Raw genomic sequence first — 27,073 nt, 5'->3', positions numbered from 1 at the left:
ACGCCGTAGTGGAGGACTCCAGGAATTTCGACCACCTGGGGTTCTTTAACGTGCACTGACATCACACAGCACAAGGGCGCCTTGCTTTTCGCCTCCATCGAAAAGCTGCCGCCGAGGTCGGGATTCGATCCCGCGTCCTTGGGAACAGTAGTCGAGCGGCGTAGCCACTGCGCCACCCCGGCGGGGTATTTTCATGTATTCTTATTCATATATATATATATATATATATACACGAGGTGTGACACAAAAGAAACGAAACTAAGTGTGTAGCAAGAGTGGAATTGTAATGATTGAGTGGATTTTCAGTGGTCAGACTGTTAATCAACACTACTACATTGAATTAATAAAAAAACTTTGTGAAAATATTTGGAAAAAAAAAAAAAAAAAAAGATCTCAGTTGTGGAGTGATTGGTGGCTGTTGCACCAGGACAATGCACCCGCTCACACGGCCCTATCTGTCAAGCAGTTTCCGACCAGCAAAAACATTACCGTGGTAGAGCATCCTCCTTAATCACCTAATTTGGCTCCATGCGACTTTTTTTTTTTATATCCTAAAGTTAAATCTTAAGCAAAGCAGCAATGGGGGCTAGTTGGTCTACCATTTCAAGCATTTTCGCGCTACGATATACACAGATCCACAAGAAAGCAGGAACCACATACACAGGACAAGCGCGCACTGACAACTAAGGTTTATTGATAACAGGGTTACATTTAAAACATTCCACACGCACTCTCTGATACAAGAAATCTCGCAAACTCACTGAACAGGCAGTGTCACATCCCTACGCATCTACGCTCCTTTATTATCTTTATCTCATGATTAGTTAGCATGACTGATGGCGTGCTTACGCACATGTCTTCTCCAGCTTCAAATATCTGAAACGCTTCTTTTATTCCTCTTTCTTTTGAACGGCCTAAGATTGTGGTTCCTTCAAATTCTGGCTTGCATTTGTGTTTTGCGCAATGGGGTGCGAGGTTTCCAAGGTTATTGATTTTACTTATATCATTGCAATGTTCCTTCAATCAATAACCTTGGAAACCTCGCACCCCATTGCGCAAAACACAAATGCAAGTCAGAATTTGAAGGAACCACAACCTTAGGCCGTTCAAAAGAAAAGAAAGAGAAATAAAAGAAGCGTTTCAGATATGGGAAGCTGGAGAAGACATGTGCATAAGCACGCCATCAGTCATGCTAACTAATCATGAGATAAAGATAATAAAGGAGTGTAGGTGTGTAGATATGTGACACTGCCTGTTCAGTGAGTTTGCAAGATTTCTTGTATCAGAGAGTGCGTGTGGAATGTTTTAAATGTAACCCTGTTACCAATAAACCTTAGTTGTCAGTGCGCGCTTGTCCTGTGTACGTGGTTCCTGCTTTCTTGTGTATCTGTGTATATCGTAGCGCGAAAATGCTTGAAAAAGTTAAATCTTGCTTAAAGGGAACCCATTTTAATTCAATTTAAGAGGTTCAGGCAAAAACGGAGAATCTCCTTAAGAGCTTTCCAAAAACCTTGTTCTAGAACTATTACCAGCAGTGGCAGCACCGAATGCAGAAGTGTGTGAATTCTGAAGGCGACTACTTTGAAGGGAATAATGTCACAGAAAACAGATTCTGTAAGCACAATAATTTACTGGACCAGTCTCGTTTTTTTTGTGTCACACCTCGTATATATATATTTATATGCATATATATATATATATTGATGTGATTACGTGTTGCCTCGTGTACTGCCCACCAAATGTGTCCCTTGTGTAAACTTTGACGTCGTACTCTGTATTTAAAGTTGTTTTTGTACAAACTCAATTTCAGTGCTTTTATATTTTTAACACTGCCGAACTGTACCCAAGGGGGCCGAGCTTTGTCAAGCTGCTTTCTTGCAGCTTTTTTCCGTTGCCCCCTTTCTTCATTTTTTGGAGAGAAAAAAAATTTGATTTGATTTTAATTTGGCACTGCAATGCCATCACTGTCTTGATTAATCAGCAAATTTTATGACTAACCATGTTGGGGTTTTATGTGATGAGGTTTCCAGCGCTGTCACGTTAAAAACAACCCCCAAAAATACACATCCTCCCCAAACTGTGCATTAAAAACAAATTTCTAAGTGAATAACAAAATGCTCTGATGGTAACAAAAATGAAAGTATTCATTTTGAAGCAGCGACCAGAAAACAAATGTACCTGGTGCTTTGAAATGCAAAAATGAAAGTTGGATATGAGCAGGTAATCTATTTTATTAACGTTACCATAGTTTTATCGCAATCCTGGGCAACAACAGAGATCCAAAAGGAACAAAATGCAACAAATACTTTCTACAAAATCAGCATGTCATGGCACTCAAAGCACGAGTCCCAGCATGACTTGAAGTTGCTTCTTTCATTCGGTAGTACCAATCCCCTATCTTGGTGTCTGTCAGCATGTCCTCAAATGCTGTGCAGCCTTCCACAGAGCTCAGCACACCATAAACAGCCTGTGTGTGGACAAAGATACAATTAATACAAACTCATGGGAAATATTTTTGTAGTGGAAATAGAAAATTAACTCCTGCTTACTTTACTCAAAGGCTACTTGAATAGTACATGAGAGTTCGAAACTTAAAATGAAAATATTCTGGTGGGAAGTATGCTTCCGAAACTTCGAATGGAAATATTTTGGTGGGAAGTATGCTTCTCGCTACCCGGAGATGTGGACAAGATGAACAAAATACTTTTATTTTAAGCAATATACGCACAAAATTGTTTGGGAATCTTTGCTGCAATCAACCAGTCAGTCAAATGAAAGAAAACTTAGAAAAAAAAAAAACATCATGAGGCACCAGTATTGGCAGCTTCTTAACATCGAATATATCTTGCAACTTGCAACTGGTGTGCAGCCGTTGCGGCTGTTGAAGGGGGCGGTATAGGGCACAAGGCACGCATGTCGCGTGAATTTTGAATCGCATTTGAATTTTTATTCTGATGCGCGATGCCAGCATGACGAAATGTCTGCAGATTAAAGATGAAAAGATGCAATGTTTTCTCCATCAGTGCGCGCAAGAGGAGATTAGCGAAGCAATTTAGGAAAAGCAGGCTTTAATAGAACGCATATCAGATTAACTCTGTACGCGTTTGGTTTTCGCTAAAAGCCTGACAGCACAAGTGAACATGGACAATTCGGAACTCTGACTCTGAGCTTTGGAGTTTGGAATACTATAATGAGTGACGACAGAAAAACGTGCTAGCAAATTAGTTTTCAGTGCGCTATGACATGCTAACAATTAGACAAACGTAATAAAAATTGCAAGGGACTTTAGCGACTAAAGTAGTGAAAGGCAAAAGCCTGACAAGTCTCATCTTGTCTAGCGCTCCTGCCATCTGCAATTCCACACTTGAATGCGCGCCAAGGAACGCCACGCGACAGCCACTGCAAAAGCGGGATACACTTTGTCCACGACAGTATGAGCCATTAAAGGCTTTTGCATTAAATTAAAAAAGACAGGACGAACAGAGCGCTGTCTGTTTGTCTGTCTGCATGCGCCAGCAACATGCCGTTTATGGCTACATTACTTGGAAGCTGTAGCTCAAAAATAATAGGTGCACTTGTGGATGTTCTGGCGAACCTCATCATGCACTAAATATTTTCCATCACTGCTTTTGCTGGACACGTCTACAAGACCAAATGGAAATACTTCATTACACAGCAAATAAATAATTTGCACAAAATGTCCACAAGAGCATAAATGACGTTTATTTTATTAATACAACAGTAATCCAGATGCAGACGTCAGACCGAGCAAACAATGAATTAATGGCTCTGCTCCGAATTCACTCTGTTTAACTTCAAATGTTTCTGTCGCTAATTTTGAAGAGCCTTGCCCTTATTCAAGGAGTAAAAAAAAAAAAAAAATGAACCCATAGTTAGCACCACAAACTGGAAACATTTTTGTATAATGATCTTTATGATGCAGACCGCGCATCCCACTTGGTGGAGTTTTTTAGACTGCTGAGAAACTGCACAAAATCATGCACACTGAAAGCATAAAACATTTTCTTTTTTAACCAAAAATGTGAATGCCTTACTGCTGCCTACGGCTTTAATAACGGTGGCCAGCACAGTTCTATGGTACAGCCAGGAACAAAAGTTTGCGGGGCGGGGATTTGTCTTCATTGCCTCGCTAGTTTGGCTTTTGATTTTTTTCTTTTTTTCCCCGCTGAATGGGGCGTGCATGTCCCCTCATGATTCCACACATTTCATTCTCCATAATTGCCCGGCCCCAAAAACACAAAAAATAAATTTTTCCACGAGCCAGCATCCCTCAAACGTTTGTCCCTAATGTAAAATAAGCCTCCCCTGTCAAATTGTTGCATGCACAGGGATCTTAATTGCATTCAGATGCTGCTCGGGTGACTTTGAGCACAGCCGGTCTCGAGGGAGAGCGCGTTTCTCTCTTCTCTTACGGCCTCTCCAATGGGGTCTGTTTCCACCGCCCGCCGCGCCTCGGTGGGGTCGCCACCGCCCCACTGCTGCTCCTCCGCTACAGCCGTTCACGCGCAAGGGAAACGCGCGCTCGCTCTTCGCTCCGCCCGCATCGGTTGCAACCGGCAGGCCCTGATATTTCACCCCTTATGGCTTATAGGAAGAAGCCGTAATCAGCGTCTGATTTATCGTGTTATGAGCAATAAAATAGTCAATAATGCGCGTGCGCGCGCGCCTTCGTCAGTGCTGTCGCGCACGGTCGAATTAAGTTTCGGGTGCACTTACATCAACACTTTTTGCCCCTAAATTTTTCACAAAACTATATGTACCATTTTATGCAGTGTGCCTTTGAAAGCTGTAAGCAGGTATAGCGCGACCTGACGCTAGTCTGCATGGCAAACTGTTCGGTGGACATTCAAAGTATTCTGTCAACCGCTGCCGTTTTCGTTTAGAGCAAAACAGGCACTGACGAAAATTCATAGTAAGGAACAAACATTTACGCATACAGTTAAAATTCCAGTTGTCTAGTGAAGTGGGCTGTTCTAGCTTCGTTTAAAACAAATCAGTAGGTTGAAAGACAGCAGATGTATACGCGGTCTCGCGACTGACGCACACGTAGACAGTCGTAGTCAGATTAATACAATGATAAAAAAAATAAAAACATTCAATCAAGGAAATGGGCATAAAAACAGATATGCATAATTGAAAAGAGCAGCAAGCAATAAAAAAAATGTCCTTCAAAGTTAACACATTGCACTCATTCATCAAAACGGTACATGCGGCTAGAAAATTTAAGTCTCAAAATCTTTCTGGACGGTTTGTGCACATAAGGAGCTGGCCTTCGTTCCTGTCTGTCACCTTCTTAGCATAATCGACAAGAAGGATTCTGAGAAATTTCTCACATATTAAAGAAGCGGACCTTATAGCATGGCTATTGTCAATGCCTTCCAGGCAACTCAGCAAAGGTGAGTTTTCAAGTGCTGGCTGGATTAAGATTTGAAGGACTTCAAGGATATTTGTGTGTGGAAGGTGCACGACAGCTTTTTCAAAAAAAGACACAACCTTGACCAAGAGGGCTAAAAACTCCGGTTTTGTATAATGCAGTCCGCTAGAATCTTGTCCTCGCAGAATAGTGTACATGGGGCCGCTTCTTTCGCTGGTTTCAAGGATAGCACAAGCGTCACACCCGAAGTCACTGATTAACTTCACAATTAATGTATCCAGCGACGTAAGCTAAACCAGAATACATGACAGTGGGTAATGGGATGACAGGAGATACCATCACTTCTTTCAGTTCCTCGGTTACTGATTGCGGCAGAGCTGAAATGATTTCGTCGGTGTCGACACTAGGTGCCTAGGCGCGCAATACAGCGCGACATACAACTCCTATAGTCACCTCTGAATAAATCGCACAGAGAAAAGCTTTTATATCCATTATTGAGGAGTGTCCCTTGAGTAACAGTGGCGGATGTGTAATAAGCAAAGCATTCTACCAAAATAATGGGGCAGTGATTGCTCTCTAAGGCAGGCATTACTGCGCAGATAGTTACAAGGAACTATTAGTTCAAAAACATTCTAGAAAAAGAAAGAAAATATTGCTAGGAATTAGTGCTTGAAATAGATTTCCTGTTTTTTCATGAAATAATCATGATATGTGAACATTTCATTAAACCAACGTTTATTTGCAAATTTAAAATAATGTTTATAATACAACCTAAAACATTTGCTGGTCTATAAATTATAGCAAAATTGAAAACAAAAGTTAAAAGTGTTTACTCTGACGTTATACTAATACTTTATGTCATGTAAGCATTGTGCAACTTACATTACATTTTATAAAATTATTTTCAACTTCGGTTTTACCTCGATGGTTTCTCATCTAGCGCTGAAAGACGGTTTTGCCATTGTTGCTGTTATGTTTGCCTTGAATTAAGAAGCTTCGATGTGATCACTGCTCATTCACTTATTTTTATTCATCTTCTTGTACAGGCTTGGGAAAAAATTCAGATTAAAATGAACAAAAGTAGATACCATGCCTACCATGCCTCAATACATGTCATATGCTTGTCGAGCGTTTGCTGAGCGACAGTGTTTTTTAATATAAAGACTCCATTCACGTGTGTAGCACGTTGACAGGATGCCGCTGCAGCATCTACCTTCTGTAATCGTTCATTTAGGAGCTGCACTCACCACGAAACCCGCGGGCGACAGCGCGAAACCAGGCAAAAGCCACCCGCCGCCACTGAAGCAGATGCGGAGCGAACAGTGAGCAGGTCGCGCCCCTTGCGGCGGCGGAGAGCGTGACTCAAGGAGAAAAGTTCCCATTGTTCACGCGGCGATTGAGAAGGCCGTAAGAAAGAGCGCGCGCTCTCTCCTTCGAGACCGGCCGTGCTTTGAGGCCAGAATCACATTCTGGCAAGAAATTGTGCTGCTAAACTTCTGTGTCACACATCCTGCCATGTAAAAGATAAGCCAGCTATAACTTGCTTCACCCACATTATTGTGGCCTGAACTGAGGCACAGCTGACTAAGAGAGCCAGCATCACAATGCTCCCAAAATGTCCTCAAATTTAAATATGTCCAGCGTATTAAAATATTATCTTCAGCTATTCATCAGCAAAGTATAACAATCAAGTTGGGCTTGAATAATTCTTCTGTTTTTGTGGATGGGCAAGGTTATAGAAACTAGGGCAGTTGACAGTCACGAGAAACTGCGTAGGCCTTGGGTGAAGATTTGTCTCGAATATTCTCTACCGATCAAGTTCTCCTGACTTAGCACGCGCTTGCAAACGAGACACAATTGGTCGTCAGCTCCTTGTAAGCACGTTTGATACTTCGCGACCCTAGTTCGCGTTAACCTGCATCTTTAGGCGTTCTGAAAAGGGGGTTTCGGCTTATTTGCATGCTCTGTACCCGCTACTGCGTCCATGTGCAAAACATGTTCGCGCTTTTGCGCCACGAGAGCGCGCAACGTTATCTACTACATAACACAGGATCAGCACAAGATCGCCCACTTCGCACCTCAAAAGGATCACTGTGGTACATGTGCAACTCTCAGCTTCGAATCGTTCGTGGTCCACGTGCAAATAGGCGCAGTCCACGCGTCCCCAGCAGACCTCGCCCGCACTCACGCTGCTCACTCGATCGCGCGAAAGCGGCTGATTCTCCTTGCACACCAGAGCGCTGCAGCACCCCTTGCGGCGCCGGGAAATTTCATCGCGGATCGCGCCTCCTCACAAGGCGCAGATATGTCGCCCGTCACACTGCCCCCTTCTAGCCACCATAGCTGAACAGCTGACACAGTTAGACATGTTGGCAACAAGCACACATAATGCGATAAAGCCTACATGTGAAAGTGAGCACACCAAGGCACCTGCCACAAAAAAAAAAAAAAAAAAAAAAAAAAAAGAAAGAAAAAGCCTGAAAGACGAAGATAACGAAAAGGGTAATGCAAAACTACTACCATGACCAAGGTGAGCGCTCAGTCACCGTTGGCTGACGTAGCTCTGGTGTCACTGCAAGCCAGCTTCAAAGCAGGCAAGAGCTAAATTTTTACATCCATCATCAGTTTGAATTGGAAGAAGTGAAATGTCAATTTACTGGTACTAGCGCAATGAGAAAGCTGGCACTATGAAGCATTTTGATGTGGGCGCACAGACTTCACTGAAGAGAAGATCACCATTTTCTGGTGCTCATATTTTGGCATAGGAGTGCGCCTCCCTTGCGGTATAATGCGTGGCCACTGTACAGCCGCCCAAATATTTAACTGGAATGCACGACTGCCGCATTTTCTGTGATTTCAGTGTTACAGAGGAGCTAACCTGAGAGAAGTCCAAGTATAAATAAGGGCTCACCAAACCCTTGCTTAATCTTGACCTTCCAGCAAGTTTTATACGCTCCAAGACGTAGGAGCACAGAAAAGGCGGCAATTGCGCACGCCAGTTGAAGATTTGGGCGGCTGCACATGCAGTCTTTTGCTCCCTTTCTTAAAGCGTGTTTAGACGGAAGCACTCATGAAGAATACCATTTAAACCTAGTATTCTCCGTAGGTGCACCCGAAAACTTCGTGCAACGGCATGTCTGACGGTGCATTCTTATCTCGCCACGCCCCGCGCACACCCATGCCGACAACACGTCTCCATCTAAAGCAACACTACGCACAAAGTTGTGACGTTGGTCATATGGTTGGTCTATGAAAGGACCCATGCCAGAAACTGTGGGTACTCTATCCTATGATTGGTTTTCAGTGGCATCTATGCTATGCCTTCGCTGATATCTTTCAACTTTTGTGTAATGGACAACTTAGGCCTAAGTCCAGGGTCGGAAAGTGTGATTATGCATGCACAGAGTGGTCAGGTGACCATCAGCAATGTGTCCCAAATTTCAGTCACGCTTATACACTGAAATTTATGAGATGTGTGACTTGGTGCCGTGCAAATTTAGATTATGAACCATGGGCGAAAAATATGTGAGCGCATTTTATACTTAAAATCAGCAGCATGCAAACAAGTGCACGGTAAGGTCTTGAGGCTATGATGCTTGGTTCACTTCAATTTGCTGCTGTTTGATCACTGCCTAATGCAACTTTCAAAATATAATAATTTTGTTTTATTTCACTTTTTTATTTCTACTGCCTTAGTGAATTCTGTAACCACCTTTCAGCACAAACTGATAAAGTGCCTCTTCTTTTTTTTCCTTTTTTACTGCTAGATTTCCAGTCACAAATAACTCACCTTAATTCGAAAATATTCGCTTCATTTCTAAACAATATGAACAAAAATTCCCTTTGTATTCACTACGAACTGGAAATTCACCATTCACACGTGCCCAGTAGATCACTTTATAGGCGGACTTAGCGCTGCACGTACTTTTTCTACCTTGCTTTTGTCCAGCTATGATGCACATAGCCCGCCGTAGTTCACAATTGTGTGGTTTTGAGATCGAGCACGTGTACACCAATCTTGCTGTGGATCGAGTGTGTCTATAGAAGCATTTCAACAATCGGAGCGTTGCTTAATCCAAACAATCCAGTTAAGTAGATAAGAAAATGGGCTTCATATGCAGGGGGGTGCATAAGTTTTTAGAACATGGAACCCTTGAAAAAGGTTATCTCCTGGCAGCCTAAGTATCTAACTGCAAAGTGAATGATATGCTCTGTATTTCCTGGCATGACCTGCACAGTTCATTTCTGTATGCAGTCCACACCTCGAGGCAAAGAAAAATTGAGAAGTTCCATTACTTCCTTGTTTCCAAAACTTCTACGCCTTTCACGCTGTCAATTCTTTCATCCAACACAACTGGGGTGTCTGTTAGGGCAACCAAAGTATGAAGCTAGAAAACTAAAATGTGGGAAACAACAAAATAATGTGAGGTGGGGGGTACTATTCACAGCCTGTTATCGCAATAAAATTTTTTGCCTGGCCCGATATTTTTTTCTCTGTTCAGTTACTTGAGACACTTCAGAGTGCAGCTCTTAAACGTCTGTTCCTGTCTTGAGCAATGTTGGCATAACTGGTAGGCAGCTATACGGTGGCCCTATCAAAGTTGGCATTGGCCAACCTGAGAAAAAGCTGGGCCTCTCAAAACACGGCGTGGTCATCTGGAACACAGATGTCTCAGATAGTCTGGTGAATGTCGGCTTTGAGATGCTCAGGGGTCGCGTCCTACGGATAAAGGCCGGCCACTTGCCACATTTAGCAGGTGGCAAAATGGGGAGGCGGAATCCCGCTCCAAATAATGTGCTCCAAGTGCCAAATAATGTGCAACTACAGGTGGTGCTACGAGAAGAAGAAGGGTGACTAACATGAAACAAGAATGCTATGGCAATGGAATGGCACAACACGAGGGCGAGAATGAAAGGTAGAAGCATAAGGTGGAAAGCGGACGGGGGAGTACAGAGGAGGCAGGCGAGAGGGATCATGCTCAATTTGCGCCTAGTGAAGTGTAATCTGCGGTGGTGAAATACAAGTGCACGGAAGAGAATGCGCCCATGCCACCCACGCACCACCTGAGCTGAGGTTGACGAAGTGCGGGAACTTTTTCTGCTGCTGTGACAACCTGATTTAACCCATGCATAGACAATGCCTTTCAGAACCAGACCTGAAAAACATCTGCTACTGTTCAGACCACAGGCATTCTTTTGTAGCAATCAAGAACTGCAAAAAGAGTGCTGCTGAAGGACAATTATGTGTGGGAAGCTAACGAGATAGTGTTTAAGTGCACATACAGTCCAACCCACTTACAACAACACTGCTTTGAACAATATACCAGATATAACAATGAGCAACCACGGCACCATCAGCTTTATCACGCATTCTATGTTAAAATAGACCGCATATAGCAATGCTCTCATGGAAGATTATCAGTTATAACAATTAAATTGGGTCACTGAGCATCAACCCTAACAGAAAAAAGGACTCACAAATACAGTAAAACTAGCTAAATTCGAAATCCAGGTTAATTAAATGAATTTGTGCGGTCCCATACTTTTTAATTATGCAGCTGAAAACTTGAGGGAAAAAATCGTTGCCGAAGCGCGTTTCTCTATTTCGCGCTGTCGTTGCCATGGTTCACAGCGCATTTCTTGGCAGGGCGCCAAGATGCTGCTCAGCGATGACATCAGAGCGTGCTTATCATTTGGTGTTAGCCCCTGCGGTGGGCGTGTGAAGGGGAAATGGAGGGGGGAGGACTTGCTGAGTGCCAGCGCCCCTGACAGGAGGGCCAGCAGCGCCTCCCTCTGCTCGTATGATTACACAGCCTGTTGGTTTTCAGTACGCTTTATCACACCGCTACTGGGGTGGGTGTGTCCACTGCCACAAAATCATTGGAACTTCTTGAGTGAATGACGCTAAAAAGGCGGTGTCATGATCGTGGCTGACCATGTGCTTAAGGATGAAAGGATGATGGGGGTGCGCCCAGCGTGTTCTCGCAATAAAATTTTTTGCCTGGGCCAGATTTCTTTTGCAGTGTTTGGTTAATTTGAAAACTCTGTTAATTTGAACACTTTCCTCGATTCCAATGACTTCGAATTGACGAGGTTTCGCTGTACTCCGACTGCGCTGGCCAAACCACATCAGGAGGCACTAAAATGATCCGATTCCATACTGGGACTTAATTTGTGCTAAAATCTCATTCGGATACTTGCAAAAGTCAGACGCCTTGCAGAGAGATGTCATCAAGATTGCCATGAGGCAGTTAAAGCTCAATGATTACAGGTTTCTGTCCGGGAATAAAAAAGTGAGCCAATTTTCCCTCATTGAACTTTCTCAAGTTTGTGATATATATATATATATATATATATTTTTCAGATTAACCCGGTTAAAACAATTACCGGTTATAACAATGGTATTATCATGACACTTCAATATTGTTGTAAGTGGGTTTGACTGTATATATACATGTCTCTCTAAAATTCTTTGTCTCAGCGTATGACAAAAGCAAAATACCAGAAGAGATGCGCTCAAATTTGGCATTACCAAGGATCGTAATTGTCTGCCAATGTTTAAACACGTGATGGAAATTGGCATATCATGTGTGCATTAAATGATGCTTCTTACGGGTAGAGTTGAGAAGATTCTGAGGCCAAATATATTGTGGCAATAACAGAAGTCTTACCAGCTTTCAAATTCGTTTATGAAGCGAAGGAGAAAAAAAAAGATTTTTGTTATACAAGGTGTGCCCGGAAAGTAATGCAATTATTTTTTTTTCTGGCGCTGTAGTCGCTACTACTGCACTCGGATTGGTTGGTTTAGGTCAACATTTCATCACTGCCTAGCACAGACTGCTAGGCAGTGATGATAGTGCCCTTGGTCACAACGTGAGATGGCATCCGCATGCGAACGGTACGCAATCAAGTTCTGTGGTAAACTGAATGAGAGTCTTGACAAGACCTATCAAATAATTCAGCAAGTCTACGGGAAATCTGCTTTGTCCTATTCTCACAGCGCCAAATTCCTATTCTCATAGCACAGGGAACCACCAAAGTTCCGGATGGCAAACCTCAAAGCCCCTCGCCTCAAGAAGGCAACAATGAGTCGGTCAAAGTTAAAACAACGCAAATGGTCTTTTTTGATGCCAAGGGTGTCGTTGGCAACACATTTAACCCCAAGGACAGGCAATCAACACTGTCTGTCAGGTGAACGTGCTCGAGAGACTGAGAAAAAGTGTCCTTAGAGCGGGAAATGAGATCACCGATGCCTGGGAGTTGCACCACGACAATGTTCCCAGCCACACACTATGCACGTACGGGAGTTTCTGGTCAAGCACAACTTGCTGACGCTGCCTTAGCCCCTCTATACTGCTGACCTGGCTCTGCCAAACTGCTTCCTGTTCCCGAGATTCAAGAGCGCCCTGAAAGGAGTCCACTTAGGGACTTCGAAGGAATCCAAACTGCCGTGACAAAGGCTGTAAACGAGATTCCTGTCAAAGCCTTCCAGGATGCGTACATTGAATGGCAGAGTCGCTGGTAAAAATGTGTAGATGCCAAAGAGGACTATTAAAAGAATTTTAAACGCTTGTAACAATATCTTGAATAATTTCTTCTCTACCGATAAAATTGCATTACTTTCTGGACACACCTTGTAATGGTCTCACTTTTGGCTGGATTTTGCCTCTCGTATGTTTCTGCCGAAAGTTTTATAACATCCACTCATAGGGGTATTTATATCTTTCCAATGACGTTACATCTCAGGGACCATGCTATTTTTGACAATTTTAATTCAGCATGAGCTCAATCACATTTACTGTAGTATGAATGCAGGAAGTGCTAAGATGCAATCATCAAATCCCTTATGACCATGGGGCTCTTTATTATTAGACCCTTGTTTATGCTTACATTCAGGTCGTAATAATGCATAGAGTACTTTTCAGTTTGAACTGAAAAAGGGAAACAATAAAAGTAGGCCAAATTCAAGCTCTGAAGTTTAGTTTCAACCAAAAACGGCAGTGGTATCTTTGCCACGCAGGCCGCGTCACTGTCTTCGACATTAATACTGCATCTCAATGGCTATTGAGAAGGAAGGAGTCACACTCAGTTAAGAAAGTGCATAAGCTAAGAATGTGATGAGATGATGTACTGATGAACAAGGTACTGCAGTTGTGCACTTACAATGCTTTGAGATCACTGCTTTACATGTCTCCGCAGACTGGGAGGCTCCACATTATTGCCAAATGTCTGCTAGTGCAGCACTGTTTGCGTGGGATAGTTATCGGGTTAAGCAGGTTTCTCTGCTGCCTAGATACCTTGATGATTAAGCAGAAATTCCATTGCTTTCACAAAACATGTAGACCATCAGATGCCTAATGCAACAACTTGCCAGTAACATGGTAACCCACATTCTATAAATCAACTTCCACATTGGGCGTTTTGCCCAATGGTTTCATGTTTCATCACTTCCACTTGCACTACTTTTTTTCTTTCCTTTTCTTTTTTTTTTTTTTTTTGCAACATTTCCTTCTAGAAGCACAGCTCAGCTATGAGTGCTTGTACTTGATGGTCATTTCTACAATTATTGCCAAATCAAATTCTCAGGCTGACAAGGAAGCCAAAGATAATTTAAAGTGACTTTTTACCACACAGGAATATTATGACATTATGTCACTGAAAAGCTAGTGATTCATTTGGAGGCCTTAATGTTTGCAACCCCCCCCCCCCCCAAAAAAAAAGGTATCCGGAAATTAACAATACAAATGTCTGCCGAATAAAACCAAAATGCTCAGGAGGCCAGATCCTTAATCATGAATTATGAATATGAGGAGTTAAAAGCCAGGTGCCAATTTTTAAAAATATATGAACGCTATAAATATGATGCACCAACAAATACACATGCAAAGCCTGCAAAACGCATTAGTTAATGCTTTACCTGTGTGTCATAAAAACTGTGTGCACTGCTGACTGCTCAGATACAACACAACCTTTAGACCAAAAGGGGACATTGCAAAAAAAAAATTTCAATTATTCAAGCTTGAAGCACGCCAAATAGTTCAAATTTCTCGAGTTTGAACTAACAGGAATCTGACTGAAATGAGGGGTTGATGCACCGTGAATATGGCTAAAACTATGAACCACAGACTCGGGAACGTATGTATGTGCGCCACCATTACCCCTCAGAGAAAGCACGATAGAGTTGATCGCATTTATGCAGTGGAGCAGGGAAGTAATTCAATGCATGCATGACTGACCTTTCCTTTGTGAGCACGACAAACGATTTGAATGCATATAGTATAGGACTCTAGCCAAAGTACTTGCAATGAAAATTTGCGCTCAATGCTGTCTGTTGTTATTTTCTGTTCCCGAACTGTTGCAATTCCAAGCAGCCTATACATTCAAGCTAAAAAGTTTCGTTGGTTGAGTAACTAGAGAGATAGCACACGAGTGTGTGTCATGCCATGCCATGTACATGTGGCTACTCGGCAATGAAGGCGAGAGATTTGCAGTGGCCACCACTGTGTGCTGGCATATCAGTGCCATTTGGCTATCAATGTAAATTGATCCTCTGGTACGAACATATGTTCAGAAAAAGAAAGGGTGAAGATAAGTGGAGTGATGACAGCTAAGAAAGATGCTTTCGACAAACAAAAGACTAGGTTGTGCTAGGACACTGAGTTCTATATTGTTAAACAGGCTGTGGCACTCAACAGCACTCATTACCCATACTACTGTCTTTGAATCAACTGCTGGGCACTCACCACTGCACTGCCTGTTCGAACTCACCACTGCACCGGTACATGTATCCAAACTATAGGGCACTCTCTCTTGCTGAAACACCCCTGGTTTTTGATGGAACCAAGCATCAGTTCAGATGAACTGGAAGGCTGAATTAGGTGAATTTGCCAAATGCATGGACAACAAAGAGGGTGTGGAGAGAGGAACTGATTTAGATTACATAATAAAAAGCAGCTGTGGCTTGAAAGATAGTTGAGCAACGAAAAATGCTTTATAAGGACTGCTGAAGTAGGAGCACAACTGTCATTCCTTCACAGAGGCACCATCAAACTTTTTTTTTATGTAGTACCTCAGACACCCCTTTCCCCCTTTCCACAACCACAAGTTTAATCCTATAGCTTTCTTCCTTTTGCAGATGCATTTCAGAGGAGAGAGAGAAAGAAAAAGGAAACCATCAAGAAATAAAATGGCTCAGTCTATGGGGTTGAAAGTCCCAAAGTGACTCGGGCCACGCGAGATGCCGTAAAGGAGGGCATTGGAAATTTTGACCAAAGGTGCACTGGCATTGCACAGGCACCTTACTTTTTGACTCCATTGAAAAGCGGGTACTGCAGCCCAGACTTAATCCCATATTTTTGTGTTCAGTAGTCGAGCACCGTAACTACTGAGCCACTATGGCGAGTCACTAATAAAGTGCTTTTGAAAAAGTGACTAAATTAAATTTTTGCAAACAAAAACATCGCTGACGAGGCTTTTCACTATGTACCCATGCAAAGAAATCAATACCTGCACAGTCCCCGTTTGTGAGTACATGTTTTCAGTATCACAATATGAACCAAGTCAGCAATGGCTTAATTTGCTGCAACTTTTGAATGCATCTTCAAAACATCAAACTTATTTTGCATACTACGTTCAGAAGGAATAAAAACAAGTAGAATAACAAGTAAAATGCATTAAGTGTCACAAAAAATAAACATCCCCAATTATGCTCAACTTGCATGACAGCTTGTTCATGATCTCACTTACCAGGTCAGCAAGATTTGGATGACTGCCTCCGTGGAACTTGCGTTGTGTGCCTACTGCAGCTATCCATTGACGACATGCATCCCGAAAACTTTCCCTTACATCCTCTTTCAGATTGTGCCTGTAAGTGATTCAATATTACATTAAAGATGCCTGACGAAAAACACAGTTCAACTTAAAAGCACTTTGAAAAACAACAAAATGAATGCTACCAAATTTTACAATAGTAACGCCACTCAAGAACTCTACTGAAGAAAAATTCCAATTAAATAGTTTGCGCATGCCCTTGATATCTTTGAATACCCGCAATTAAAAAAAAAATAACTGCGAGTGTCCTAAAAAATTTGAATTTAAGAAAAGGGCCATGCCTTCCCTCTCTGCACATGTAGGCTGAAGAAGGGCAGAAATGAGACGTTTTCAGTGAAAGAAAAAGCAATGCTGGAGAACAACCTAGCACTGCAAAATAACAGCAGTTAACATCTTCAGGCACTGCACTCACATTTTTGGGTGCGATCCAAACACTACTTGTTATTCCTTGTGCAGTTTATGAAATGCCTTAAAGTGAGGATGCAATAAAAATGTACTGAAATCTGCCAGATATTTGTGGCTGAAGATTCACTATCAAAAAACGTCCTGCCGTTTCTGAAGCAGCAACTCTGAAACATGTCAACTGAAGTCCTTTGGTAGGGAGGATAGTACCTTTACCTTATTGCATTTTTTGACATCCCAAAAAGCCAATGGCATGCATTTGAGCAAGTTCCCTGCATTAAAACTTTTTAATGAAGAATACTGGTCTTAAAACCATTTTTTTTTTTATTTATGGTAGCATCCTTATCAAAATTAGCAGGTGTTTTTTAGGTAGAGTCCAAATATGAAATCGGTGCAGCGCAGACTACTTATATGTCAAGCCTGATGTCATGCACAAACCTGGTGAGCTGAATTCCTTCACTATTGAAAACCATAAAAAGGCAGGGGACCGGGAGGCGATATGAATGGCACTTGCTTTGCCAATGGGCTCTTCATCCCATAATTACGGCAGCAACACAAGGCAGAGGGGTGCAAGAAATGGACGTGGCCATTGCCACAATAGATGTCTCCTGCACTTCACCAAATTTCTGCCCCCAAAACAGGTTTGGCCACCGTGGTGAATGGGTTTTCGCTGTGCAGAGAAGCTGTTTTCCAGAGTTTTGAAAAGGGTCCATAAGGAGTTTTGTGGTTTCAACTGCCCTTTTTGTTACAGGCCTTTAGCTAATAAAAGATGTACAGTATATGGGGGTTAAGATCCCAAAGTGACTCAGACTATGAGGGTCACTGTAATGGAGGGCTCCAGTAATTTTGACCACCTGGGGTTCTTTAACAGCCACTAAAGTTGACAGTACATGGGTGCCTTGCTTCATAGAAATGCGATCACAACGCAGCTGGTAATGAACTTGCGACTGCCAGATCAGCAGTTGAGCGCCCTAATCACTGAGCCACTGCAGCGGAGCATTAAGAATATAAATATTTAAAAAGCTTCAGCACCTGAGGTACACTTTGGGCAAAGATGCTGTTTGTACACATGCCCGAGTAAAAATACATTGGAGAAAAATCTGCAAATGGAACATATCAAATTGGCTGGCCACTAATTTAGGAAGCAACTAATTAAATTGAATGCATAGCGTAAAATCTAGTAAAACTCGCATGGCTGAATTCTACTTCTCCTGTATGAATTGATGCCAATCTCATTTCAAATGTCCAAAGGAAGCCAGAAAAAGGATGTGTAAGGCAGACTGTATTTATACAATCGCAAATGAAAAAATGGAGAGACAGTCTGTGTGCACTTATCGAGTGCACAAAGGAGGCCAGTACTGTAGTCGTGGGTTCTGCTTTTTGTAAACCTCCTGGCAAGCTTCTTCCCTGTCTCCGCAAACCCTGAGCACTGTTACTTCTTGAAACTCTTTCGAGCAAGGAATTGCCTAGGGGTGAAGCTAAGGTACTTCACAACAGTTGCACATGTCTTCACCAGGCGAGAGCGAGAGACTGCTTTTGCCACTGCGCTTTTGTACCTCGAGCCCAGAATCATGTGCCATCGGTGAGAGGGGACTCACTAGCGCTTAGAATCAGCCCACTGCTGCAGCGAGGCTCCATCACAAAGCAAACCACCAGACTTTCTGCGACCGGCTGTCTTTTTGGGCAAGTGGCTCACTGCTCTCTGCAACTGCATGCTTGTAGCCACACTAAAATGCCATCCCACGAGGACCAAGGTCGGCTGCAGTGTAGATTGAGGACACATGCAAAAATGTTGCTTCTACTGCCTTCTTCATGGCTAGCACGCTTTGCTTATGACTCCTCAGAGTGCAGCCACTACAGCTAACTCTTGCCTCTTCCTCATTGAGCTTTCTTCTTGTCCACTAGATTGTGGAATGCTGCTCCTGTCCTCTTGTATACATGGTTCATGCAGTCTGTACCAAAGCTCATTCTTGGCCTACAAGTGATGCAACATGTCAAGGACTTCCTCAACCTCCATCCAGCCCACCTTACACTTGATGGTTTTCTGACACTATACTTTGTCTCACAAGATATCTGCAGCACTGCGAAGGGCAGATGAGCCCCTGCAATTATGCTCCTAAGTGCCTTTACTAATCGAATTCATTTTTACCACGAAAAGTGTGGTGCTTAAAATGCACCCTTGGGGCACACCATTCTCCTGCAGGAAGGTTCTTGATAAAGTGGTCCCAAGACGTACTTGAAACGACCGATGTGACAAAAAGTCACTTAAAACCTTTAGCATTCTGCCACATATGCCTAGATCTGCTAGGTCGCGCAATATCCCATACCTCCAAGCCGTATCATATGCTTTCTCAAGGTCAAAGAAAACGGCAAGGCAATGCTGTCGGTGTATAAAAGCCTCTCTGATAGTGTTTTCAAGACGCACGAGATGGTCAGTTGTTGAGCATCCTTTTTTAAAACCGCACTGATGAATGTTTAAAAGTTGATGAGATTCTAAAACAAAAGTTAGTCTGATGTTTAAAACACTTTCAAATGATTTTGCTAAACAGCTGGTGAGAGCAATGGGCCTATAACTACCAGGAGATGTCGGCTCCTTTCCGGGTTTTAAAAATGGTATGACAACAGCTTTTTTCCACGCCTCTGGCAATTTTCCTAGGACCCATATTTTGTTAAAAAAGTTTGAGTGTAGTGTGATGAACTGGAAACTTCAGAAAAGTATTCACCTAAAATGTCGGCCTGTTCTTGTATTAGTTGTCTGTACTCCGGGGGCTGTTAGAAGGGGAATGGTAAATGGAGAGTAGCTGCCATTTAGCTTTCTAACCTGTTCCCACATTTGTTTTGTTGTTGTTGAGCTACTTATAGAAGTTACATAGTTTTGCCAGGAGGCTTTTTCGGCGTGGCGGCGGATGTAGCGGGCTTTTGCTCTTGCTTTTTTAAACTTGACGAAATTGTCCTGTGTTGGGTATCTGCGAAAAATTCCCCATACTTTGTTTTGTTCTTTTTTTGCTTGTTTACATTCTTTTGAATACCAGGTTTTGTGATTTTGTTTCACCACTCCTGAGGACTGAGGAATTGCTATATGTGCTGCAGTAAGGATACAATTTGTGTAAGCATCGTTTAGTTCATCTATATTATATTTATCTAGAGTAATTTTTTCTAGGCTGGCCTTCTCTCGGAACAGTGCCCAATCGGCTAAATGCAGCTTCCAGCGTCGCGGCTTGGATGGGATGATTTGTGGTGAAGATGTTAAGCTGATTAGTATAGGTAAGTGATCACTTCCATGTGGATTATCTAAAACGTCCCACTTAAATTCTGTAAAAATTGATGGTGAGCTGAGGGATAAATCAATACAGCTCATTTTGCCTGAACTAGATGAACAGTAGGTTGGTTTTCCGGTGTTAAGAAGACAGATATTATTACATAGTATACAATCCTCGATGATTTCGCCTCTCGTATCTGTTTTTCTACTGCCCCAAAGGATGGAATGTGCATTAAAATCTCCTACTATTAAAAATGGCTCTGGAAGCTGCTTTAAAAGATCTTCTAATTCATAACTACTAAATTTAAGGTGCGGCTCTAAGTATATGCAGCACACAGTTATAGTTTTAAAAGCCTGTAAGGTTACCGCTATAGCTTCAAACTTAGTTTTTAGTTTGTGTTCTCGAACTGCTATTCCATTTTTTACTACTATGGCAACGCCACCTGAGAGCCTGAGAGCTTGCTCTCGGTCGCGACGGAAGACTGTATAGTTTTTGAGTATGTTCTTATGTTTGGGACCTAAATTTGTCTCTTGCAAACACAAGGCTAGTGGTGAGTGAGTGGCCAATAAGTGTTTTATGTCATTTATATTAGTTAAAAGTCCTCTGCAGTTCCATTGTAAAAAAGCCATTTTGTATTAAATGAGTAGAGCAAGTTAAGTTTTGTTTTCAGGCCCTCTGATTCGGGGCTTTTCTCGTTTTTGTCGATCCAAGGAGCTGCGCCGTCCGTCTGACGTCGACGGCACAGGACTGCCTTGGCTTGTGTCCATCGCGTCTTCTGACACGCTGGACGCCCGTGCGGACCGCACAGGTGCGTTTGTATTTCCCCTCACCGCATGGTGAGAGGCCTTGAGGCCGGCTGACCTGGGGGTCTGTGCAGCCTGTTTTTCTGGTGGTGGCGCAGCGCTGGCCGCAGCCACCAAGGGCACGGATGGCCCTGCTCCCAGTTCACTGTGTGAGACCTGGGCAGGTGCCAGAGTCTGTTGTGGCTCAGTGCCCTGTTGTGCCACAACAGAATAGGCCGGTTTTTTTGACAGAACACGATTTCGTGCTTCCCGGAAAGTTATGTTTTCTTTGACCTTGATAGTAATGATTTCCTTTTCCTGTTTCCATATTGGGCATGTGCGTGAATAGGCAGGATGACTACCCTCACAGTTGGCACACAAATGTGTCTGAACCTCACATTTTTGGGAATCGTGTTCATGGGAAGCACATTTTGCACATCTCGGCTGGCCGCGGCAGGTCTGGGAGCCGTGACCATAGCGTTGGCACTTGAAACAGCGGCGAGGATTTGGAATATATTTCCTGAGTTGAAGTTTCACATAACCTATTTCGACTGATTCGGGGAGGATACTTTGTGCAAATGTCAGGACAAGGTGCTTGGTCGGAATCTCTTTGTCATCACGCCTCATTTTTATTCTGTAAACATCTGTTACGTTTTGGTCTTTGAGGCCTTCTAGAAGTTCCTCTTCAGTTAGGGATCTGAGGTCATCGTCAGAGATAACTCCGCGGACAGTGTTCAGAGAACGGTGTGGACTGATGGTCACTGGGATTTCTCCAAAAGACTTTAATGTGGACAGTTTATCATGTTGATGATTATAGAAGATTTCCAACAGAAGGTCTCCGTTCGGGAGTTTCTTTACGTTGTAACCCTGACCTATTACTTCTGTCAGTGTCTTGGTCACTATGAAAGGTGAGATTTGTCTAGCCGTTTTCTCAGCGTTGTCACTGTGTACTACATGAAATCGTGGGAACCTGTTTGTGTTTTTCAGGAAGAATTTAGAGGTTTCGTCGGTGCGACCCCTTTTTCGGGATCGATCATGTGAGAGTAAAGAAGCCATAAAATTATGTTGATGTTCGGCCAGGGTGGCGGCCGCCCACCACCGAGCCCAACAAGGGGACGGGACGGGAGCTTCCGAGAAAGTCCAGCCCACGCCAGCCTTACACCCTGACTATAACCAAATATGGCGTAACACAGGGTGGTTAGCCACACAAGGCTAACCCTTGCCGCCTGGAAAATGAAAAATCCAAGAAAAGAGGAGGAGACAGGAAAGTTGTAAGCAAGAAGACAGGAAAGCAAAAGATGGAGGGGAGGACAGGAAAAGGCAACTGCCGATTTCCCACGGTCGGGTCAGGCCGGAGGTGCCGTCTATGGGAAGCGTGGGCCAAAGTGGTGTGTTGCCTCCGCCGAGGGGCCTTAAAGGTCCAAACACTCGGCATCGGCTCAACCACCAGGATCCCCTTTTCCCCAGACACGACGATGCCACGCACGGCTAAACGTGGGTGCTCGGGGTCCGTGGTGTCGCACAAAACACACAAACACCTGCTTTAACAGGTGCCCCCTGCGGGGTAATAATACATGTTAACCAACTGTGGCAAGTTTTTTCATGTTTCAAACATTGAAACTATTGCATCATTTCTTTTTCACGGCATTTTGAGCCTGTATGAGAAAACAACATAAGTATATTTTCAAAATTGAAGTTCCCATATTTGTTGAATTAAGCCATCAACGAAACAGTGTCTCATAGATAAACAAAAATGTTTCATAACTCTTCTATTAATTCTGTGGTGTGGTATTCTGAAGGTACATGTGGCCTATGAGAGACATTGTAGTGGAGAACTCTTGAATCCTTTTCCACTACAGAGGGTTCGTCAACATGCACTAGCGTTAAACCCTACAAACCAAACTAAACATGAAGTGGTTGGTTTGGTTTTTGGGGTTTAACGTTCTAAAGTGACTCATGCTATGAGAGATGCTGTAGTGGAGGGCTCCGGAAATTTTGACCACCTGGGGTTCTTTAACGTGCACCGACATCGCACAGCACTTGAGCTTTTCGCCTCCACCGAAAAGCAGCCATCGAGGCCGGGAAGTCTCTTCTGGTTAAACAGAATATGGGAAGCCAACTGGTTTGTTGTGAAATGTGAAACACCAACTGTTAATCTTTTTGCATGTATGCATTCAATCATGTAAAAAGAATCACAGTGGTTGCAAAACTGTAACATGCATTTCATGAGTGAAGAAAGCAGGCAATAAGGGAACAATATAATTATTTGTGCAGCAGAAGGCAACAGGAGAAACCCAGAATAAATTATGGGATAAAATCAGTCTGCATGACCATGTTCATGTATTTGCTGTCAAGCTCATCATTTCCAAATATTACTATTTATACTGTTTGTTAACCGATATAAAAAGTGCCCCCCTTTTTATTTAAATGTGCCCAACAAGTCTGAAACATATTACAGCTAGGATTAATATGTTGATGAAGATGATTTTCATTGGAACAAGAACAATTTCGGCAGAGAAGTGCCACAGTACAAGGTATTTTCGTCTAACAAGGGTGGGGTCAGAGACCCAGTTGCCAAGCAATTAACCCCAGTTGAGTAGAGCACCAGACATGGGGGCAAGCTTGTACCCACTGCATCACTGGAGGGTGGATACACTGTGGCACTGGGGATTGAACCCAAAACCTTGCACATGTGAAGTGGATGCTCATATCACTATACTCCGTTTCATACATCAAGTGCAACACTGCCAAAGCTAGAGCTCTTGTTTCCGCTCCCCGCATCCGCGATGAAAAATAGCGCCTGCTCTTGACGAGAGGTAATAATAGTTGCCTTGTCTGCAAGCTTAATACATCTTTGCCATCAACTCCATAAAAAGCACCTTTTTTAGGGCGGAAAGATCGGATTCGGTGAATTTGTATGTTTTGTTGTCATTTTCGTTCGTGTCGCGTTTTCGCTGTCCCGCAACCCTGCCAGCTGTGCCCTCCGTGCTGCGCAAAGCAGGCAACCTCGACTGCCTCTTTGGAGCGGGTTTTTTCTATAAGATCCGCACTGCGAAGATGTCCGGGCACGCGAAGCAAGTTATTGCAAACGTGTATGCTCGGAATAGAGCCCGTTTCCGCAGAAACCACTCGGCCATGGAACGAGCGCGCAGTGATATGCCTCCTTTTTTTTTCTTGCGGACTATTTGCGTAGCTTTCGCTGCGTTGCACCTGATGTATGAAACGGAGTATAGGCTACCACAGAGGTGTACTAGGATTAACACACTCGGAAAGCGCTGCAAGTTTGCTAAATTATGCTAGGGGCATCCATACAGTAACTAGCCTGATCAAGTTCACTAAATGATGCAGAACTATGTTTCATAAATTCAGACACTTCACCTCCATTCAAGTTGATGAAGGAGTTGCTACATTGAAAGACTGCTGGAAAATCTGTTTTACAGAGTGAACACAAAATATGCATCTCAAAACAAACTTCCCAAACAGGCTAAATGTTGAATAATGCGAGTTTGGCATGCAACTAATGACTGATTTCAACAAGATGTAGGTGGCCAAAGGGCACACTTCCCTGGGAAGTTAGTGATTAACAGAAACAATATGACCTTCACTGCCATTTGACCTGCTACCATTATGGTTTATTAGATTATTTCTGCTATTACTATTATGCAAATAAAAACTATTACCCACAGAAAGAAAAAGCAAGGCCGATTCTATATCTAAGGTATCTAAGGCTACAAAAATTAAGAGGAACATTATTAGTCGCATAAAACAGCAAAATGCATCTTTATTTTAACAGCTGTTAACAGCTGTCCCTAAGAATAACTCACAACATATCTGAACCAGAACAGCATTTTTTTCAAAAGCCTGTAGCTCAATGTCAGCAAAACTGTCCTTAAAAACTGTCATGATGTAGCAGGTTATTTGAGAAGGAAGAGGTTTTTATCCCTCTGGTTTGCATGATACTAAAAATGAGCACTCACCTTTTCTTTAGCCTCTTTGCCACAAAGTACATTGCAGCAGCACCCACATAAACAACGAGCAGGCGTTCCCAGGTGGGAAAATTCCTTTCCCACTCTCCAACTTCGGAAAAGTAGTTAAAGGCCTGCAAAGCTTCCTGCCACGTTCGGTACACATTGGGAGAAAGCACATGAACCAGAACATCATCTGCCCACATGCGCCATGTTTGCTCCTCCCTGCACATAAAAAAAAACAGCATGCAACCATTCAAATCACAATGTAGCAAAGATGTCATGGACATATAACATGAACACAGCACTTCAAAATAAAGAACCGAGATATCATTTATATAGAAGCGATAGTATCTGAGCCAGTTGTCAGATACTGTCACTTCATCTGAAATGTCAGCTGAGCAGACTGAGGAGCACACGAGACAAAGCTGACTATGTAGTCAGTGCTATGCCTCACATGAATCTATTTCATTCAGTTAAAGCACAAATTCTAGTAAGTCGCACGAATATGAAGAACAAATCATTTTTATATAAAGCATCTCCAACTGCGCTAGTAAAGTAAAAATCAACTGCAAGCACTTACTTCAGCTCAACCAAAGCTTGCCCTTCGGCAGGAGCGCTGTCCATCATCAGAAAGTACTTGTTGAATACTTCCAGAGACTCTTTCCCCGAAGCATCCTTAATCTTGACAGGCTCATACAAGCAGAGATATTTTCTGAAGCCACCCTTCATGTCGCGAAGGTAGCTCTGCAGCATACTGATGATAACCGTGGAGTCATTAATTTGCTATAACAAAACAAAAACAACGCATCAACGAGCAGCAAATGCGCTAATGGTGCCGTTAGCACGGTCAAATACTATTCTTATACAAGGTCAATAGAGAATGCAGCAAGCACATACCCAGCATTTCCCGCCTTCCTCTACGAGCAAGATGGGCACTTTCTTGTACTCTGAGAACTTCAACTGCTGGCGGAGCACGGGGTCGACCTCAACAACGTTGTAGGGGATGCCATAGAAATCCAAGAATGCCCGGACCTTGCAGCAAAACGGGCAGGTCTGGTACTGATACACAGTGATCTTGAGACCGGTTTTTGTGGTCGGTCCGCTAACCTAGAGGAAGAAAAGAGCTAAATATTAAAGGACGTCGTTCCCGTACGGCACACCGTTCAAGTAAAAAAGCAAAGACAGCGAGTCAGTCTACTTGAGGGCCACTGGCATGACACAATGGCTAAGCACCCTGTTAATCAGGCCCACACAGTTAAGTACGCAAGGGCATCGTCAGAATGAATGAGTACAGTCACGCTTGGTAGCTCCCGGTTACCTACACGCACCAAGCTATTCTAAACCAGAAAAAGAAAAGAAAACATGAACTCAAAGGTTTACTTACAACACGCGAAATTTGCGTCCCAGGATTAGTTATACTTTTTGTATGCAGGGGCGAAAAGATTTCACCAATTGGATCCTTTCTCAGCTCCAAGCCTCGCGTATAAACATGACCTATAGCACCGGTAGCCAGCCCAGCCACGGCTAAGAAGCGAAATTTGCCAGAATTCCATTTTGAACTCGAGCGAGCAAATGAGCTCAGCTTTGCTACATGGACGCTTGAAAAAGCAGTTGCCGTCGAGATGTGTTTGGCCAACAACGCACACCGCATAAGCTGCGCATTGAGAGCCGCCATTGCCAAACTCTAGATCGTCGATGTCAATCGGCTGTCACTTGCTTCAATTTAGAATCCAGAAAAGGAGGCTGAGGAACACTCAAGGAGCACTTTTTAAAAAATTCTCGAAAATAGACAGCTCTAAATTGAAAAAAATTGCAGAAATAAACTCGCAGCCGCAGAAGACTGATTATCTTCACCGTTTCATCTAGCCCAGTTGGGTGGATATTCGAAGTCTTGGACACGTGCTTGGACAAAACTATATATAATTCATTATAGACAAAACGTTGCCGTATCAGCTTTTGAAACGAAGAACCCCTCGTTTTCTTAAGCCCAGCTAGAATCTACTAGAATGCGATACTAGTAAAGTCTAGCCTAGCAGCGCTCTTTGCTCTTTAGCGCTCAAAACCGAAACTGAGCGTGTGAGACGGGTAACAGCTTTGTGCACTGCCGCTAACTACCATACTGCAGCATTCCCGCTTTCCAAACCGAGCACGAGTAAAGCTATCAAAAGTTGGACAGTCTGTACGTGGTCTGTACCGAAAATCTAGAGCCATATTTCGCAACGGTCGCATCATAAACTTGTGACAGACCTATCACAAATCTGTCGCAAACCTGTCAATTCTGACCGACAGACAGTACTTTTGTGGTTTTTTGCGCACTATGACGTCATTTAGCTGGCAGACGAATGCTTTCGTTTAAATTTGTATTGCAGCGCTTACACAAAACCGCGCAAAATTCTCAACCTACAGTTATCATGCAGGAACATATATAGCACGAAG

General features: G+C 43.1%; 1 protein-coding gene across 1 annotated transcript; it reads right to left on the bottom strand.

Moving 5' to 3' along the window:
* Positions 1 to 2,213: 2,213 nt before the first annotated feature.
* On the bottom strand, positions 2,214 to 26,442 carry Su(P) (prostaglandin E synthase Su(P)). The gene is made up of 6 exons (XM_084586039.1): positions 26,022 to 26,442; positions 25,535 to 25,744; positions 25,218 to 25,420; positions 24,647 to 24,859; positions 16,142 to 16,259; positions 2,214 to 2,467 (listed from the first exon to the last, which is right to left on the bottom strand). Exons 1-6 carry the CDS (start codon positions 26,310 to 26,312, stop codon positions 2,318 to 2,320), a joined length of 1,185 nt encoding a protein of 394 aa, XP_084442165.1. The 5' UTR covers positions 26,313 to 26,442; the 3' UTR covers positions 2,214 to 2,317.
* Between the last annotated feature and the right edge of the window lie 631 nt (positions 26,443 to 27,073).

Source organism: Amblyomma maculatum, unplaced genomic scaffold (genome assembly GCF_055883805.1).
Source record: "Amblyomma maculatum isolate TAMU_Amacu unplaced genomic scaffold, ASM5588380v1 scaffold_13, whole genome shotgun sequence".
NCBI classification, from domain to species: Eukaryota; Metazoa; Arthropoda; class Arachnida; order Ixodida; family Ixodidae; genus Amblyomma; species Amblyomma maculatum.
Note: the sequence above shows the minus strand (reverse complement) of the source record. Positions and strands in the feature narration are given on the sequence as shown.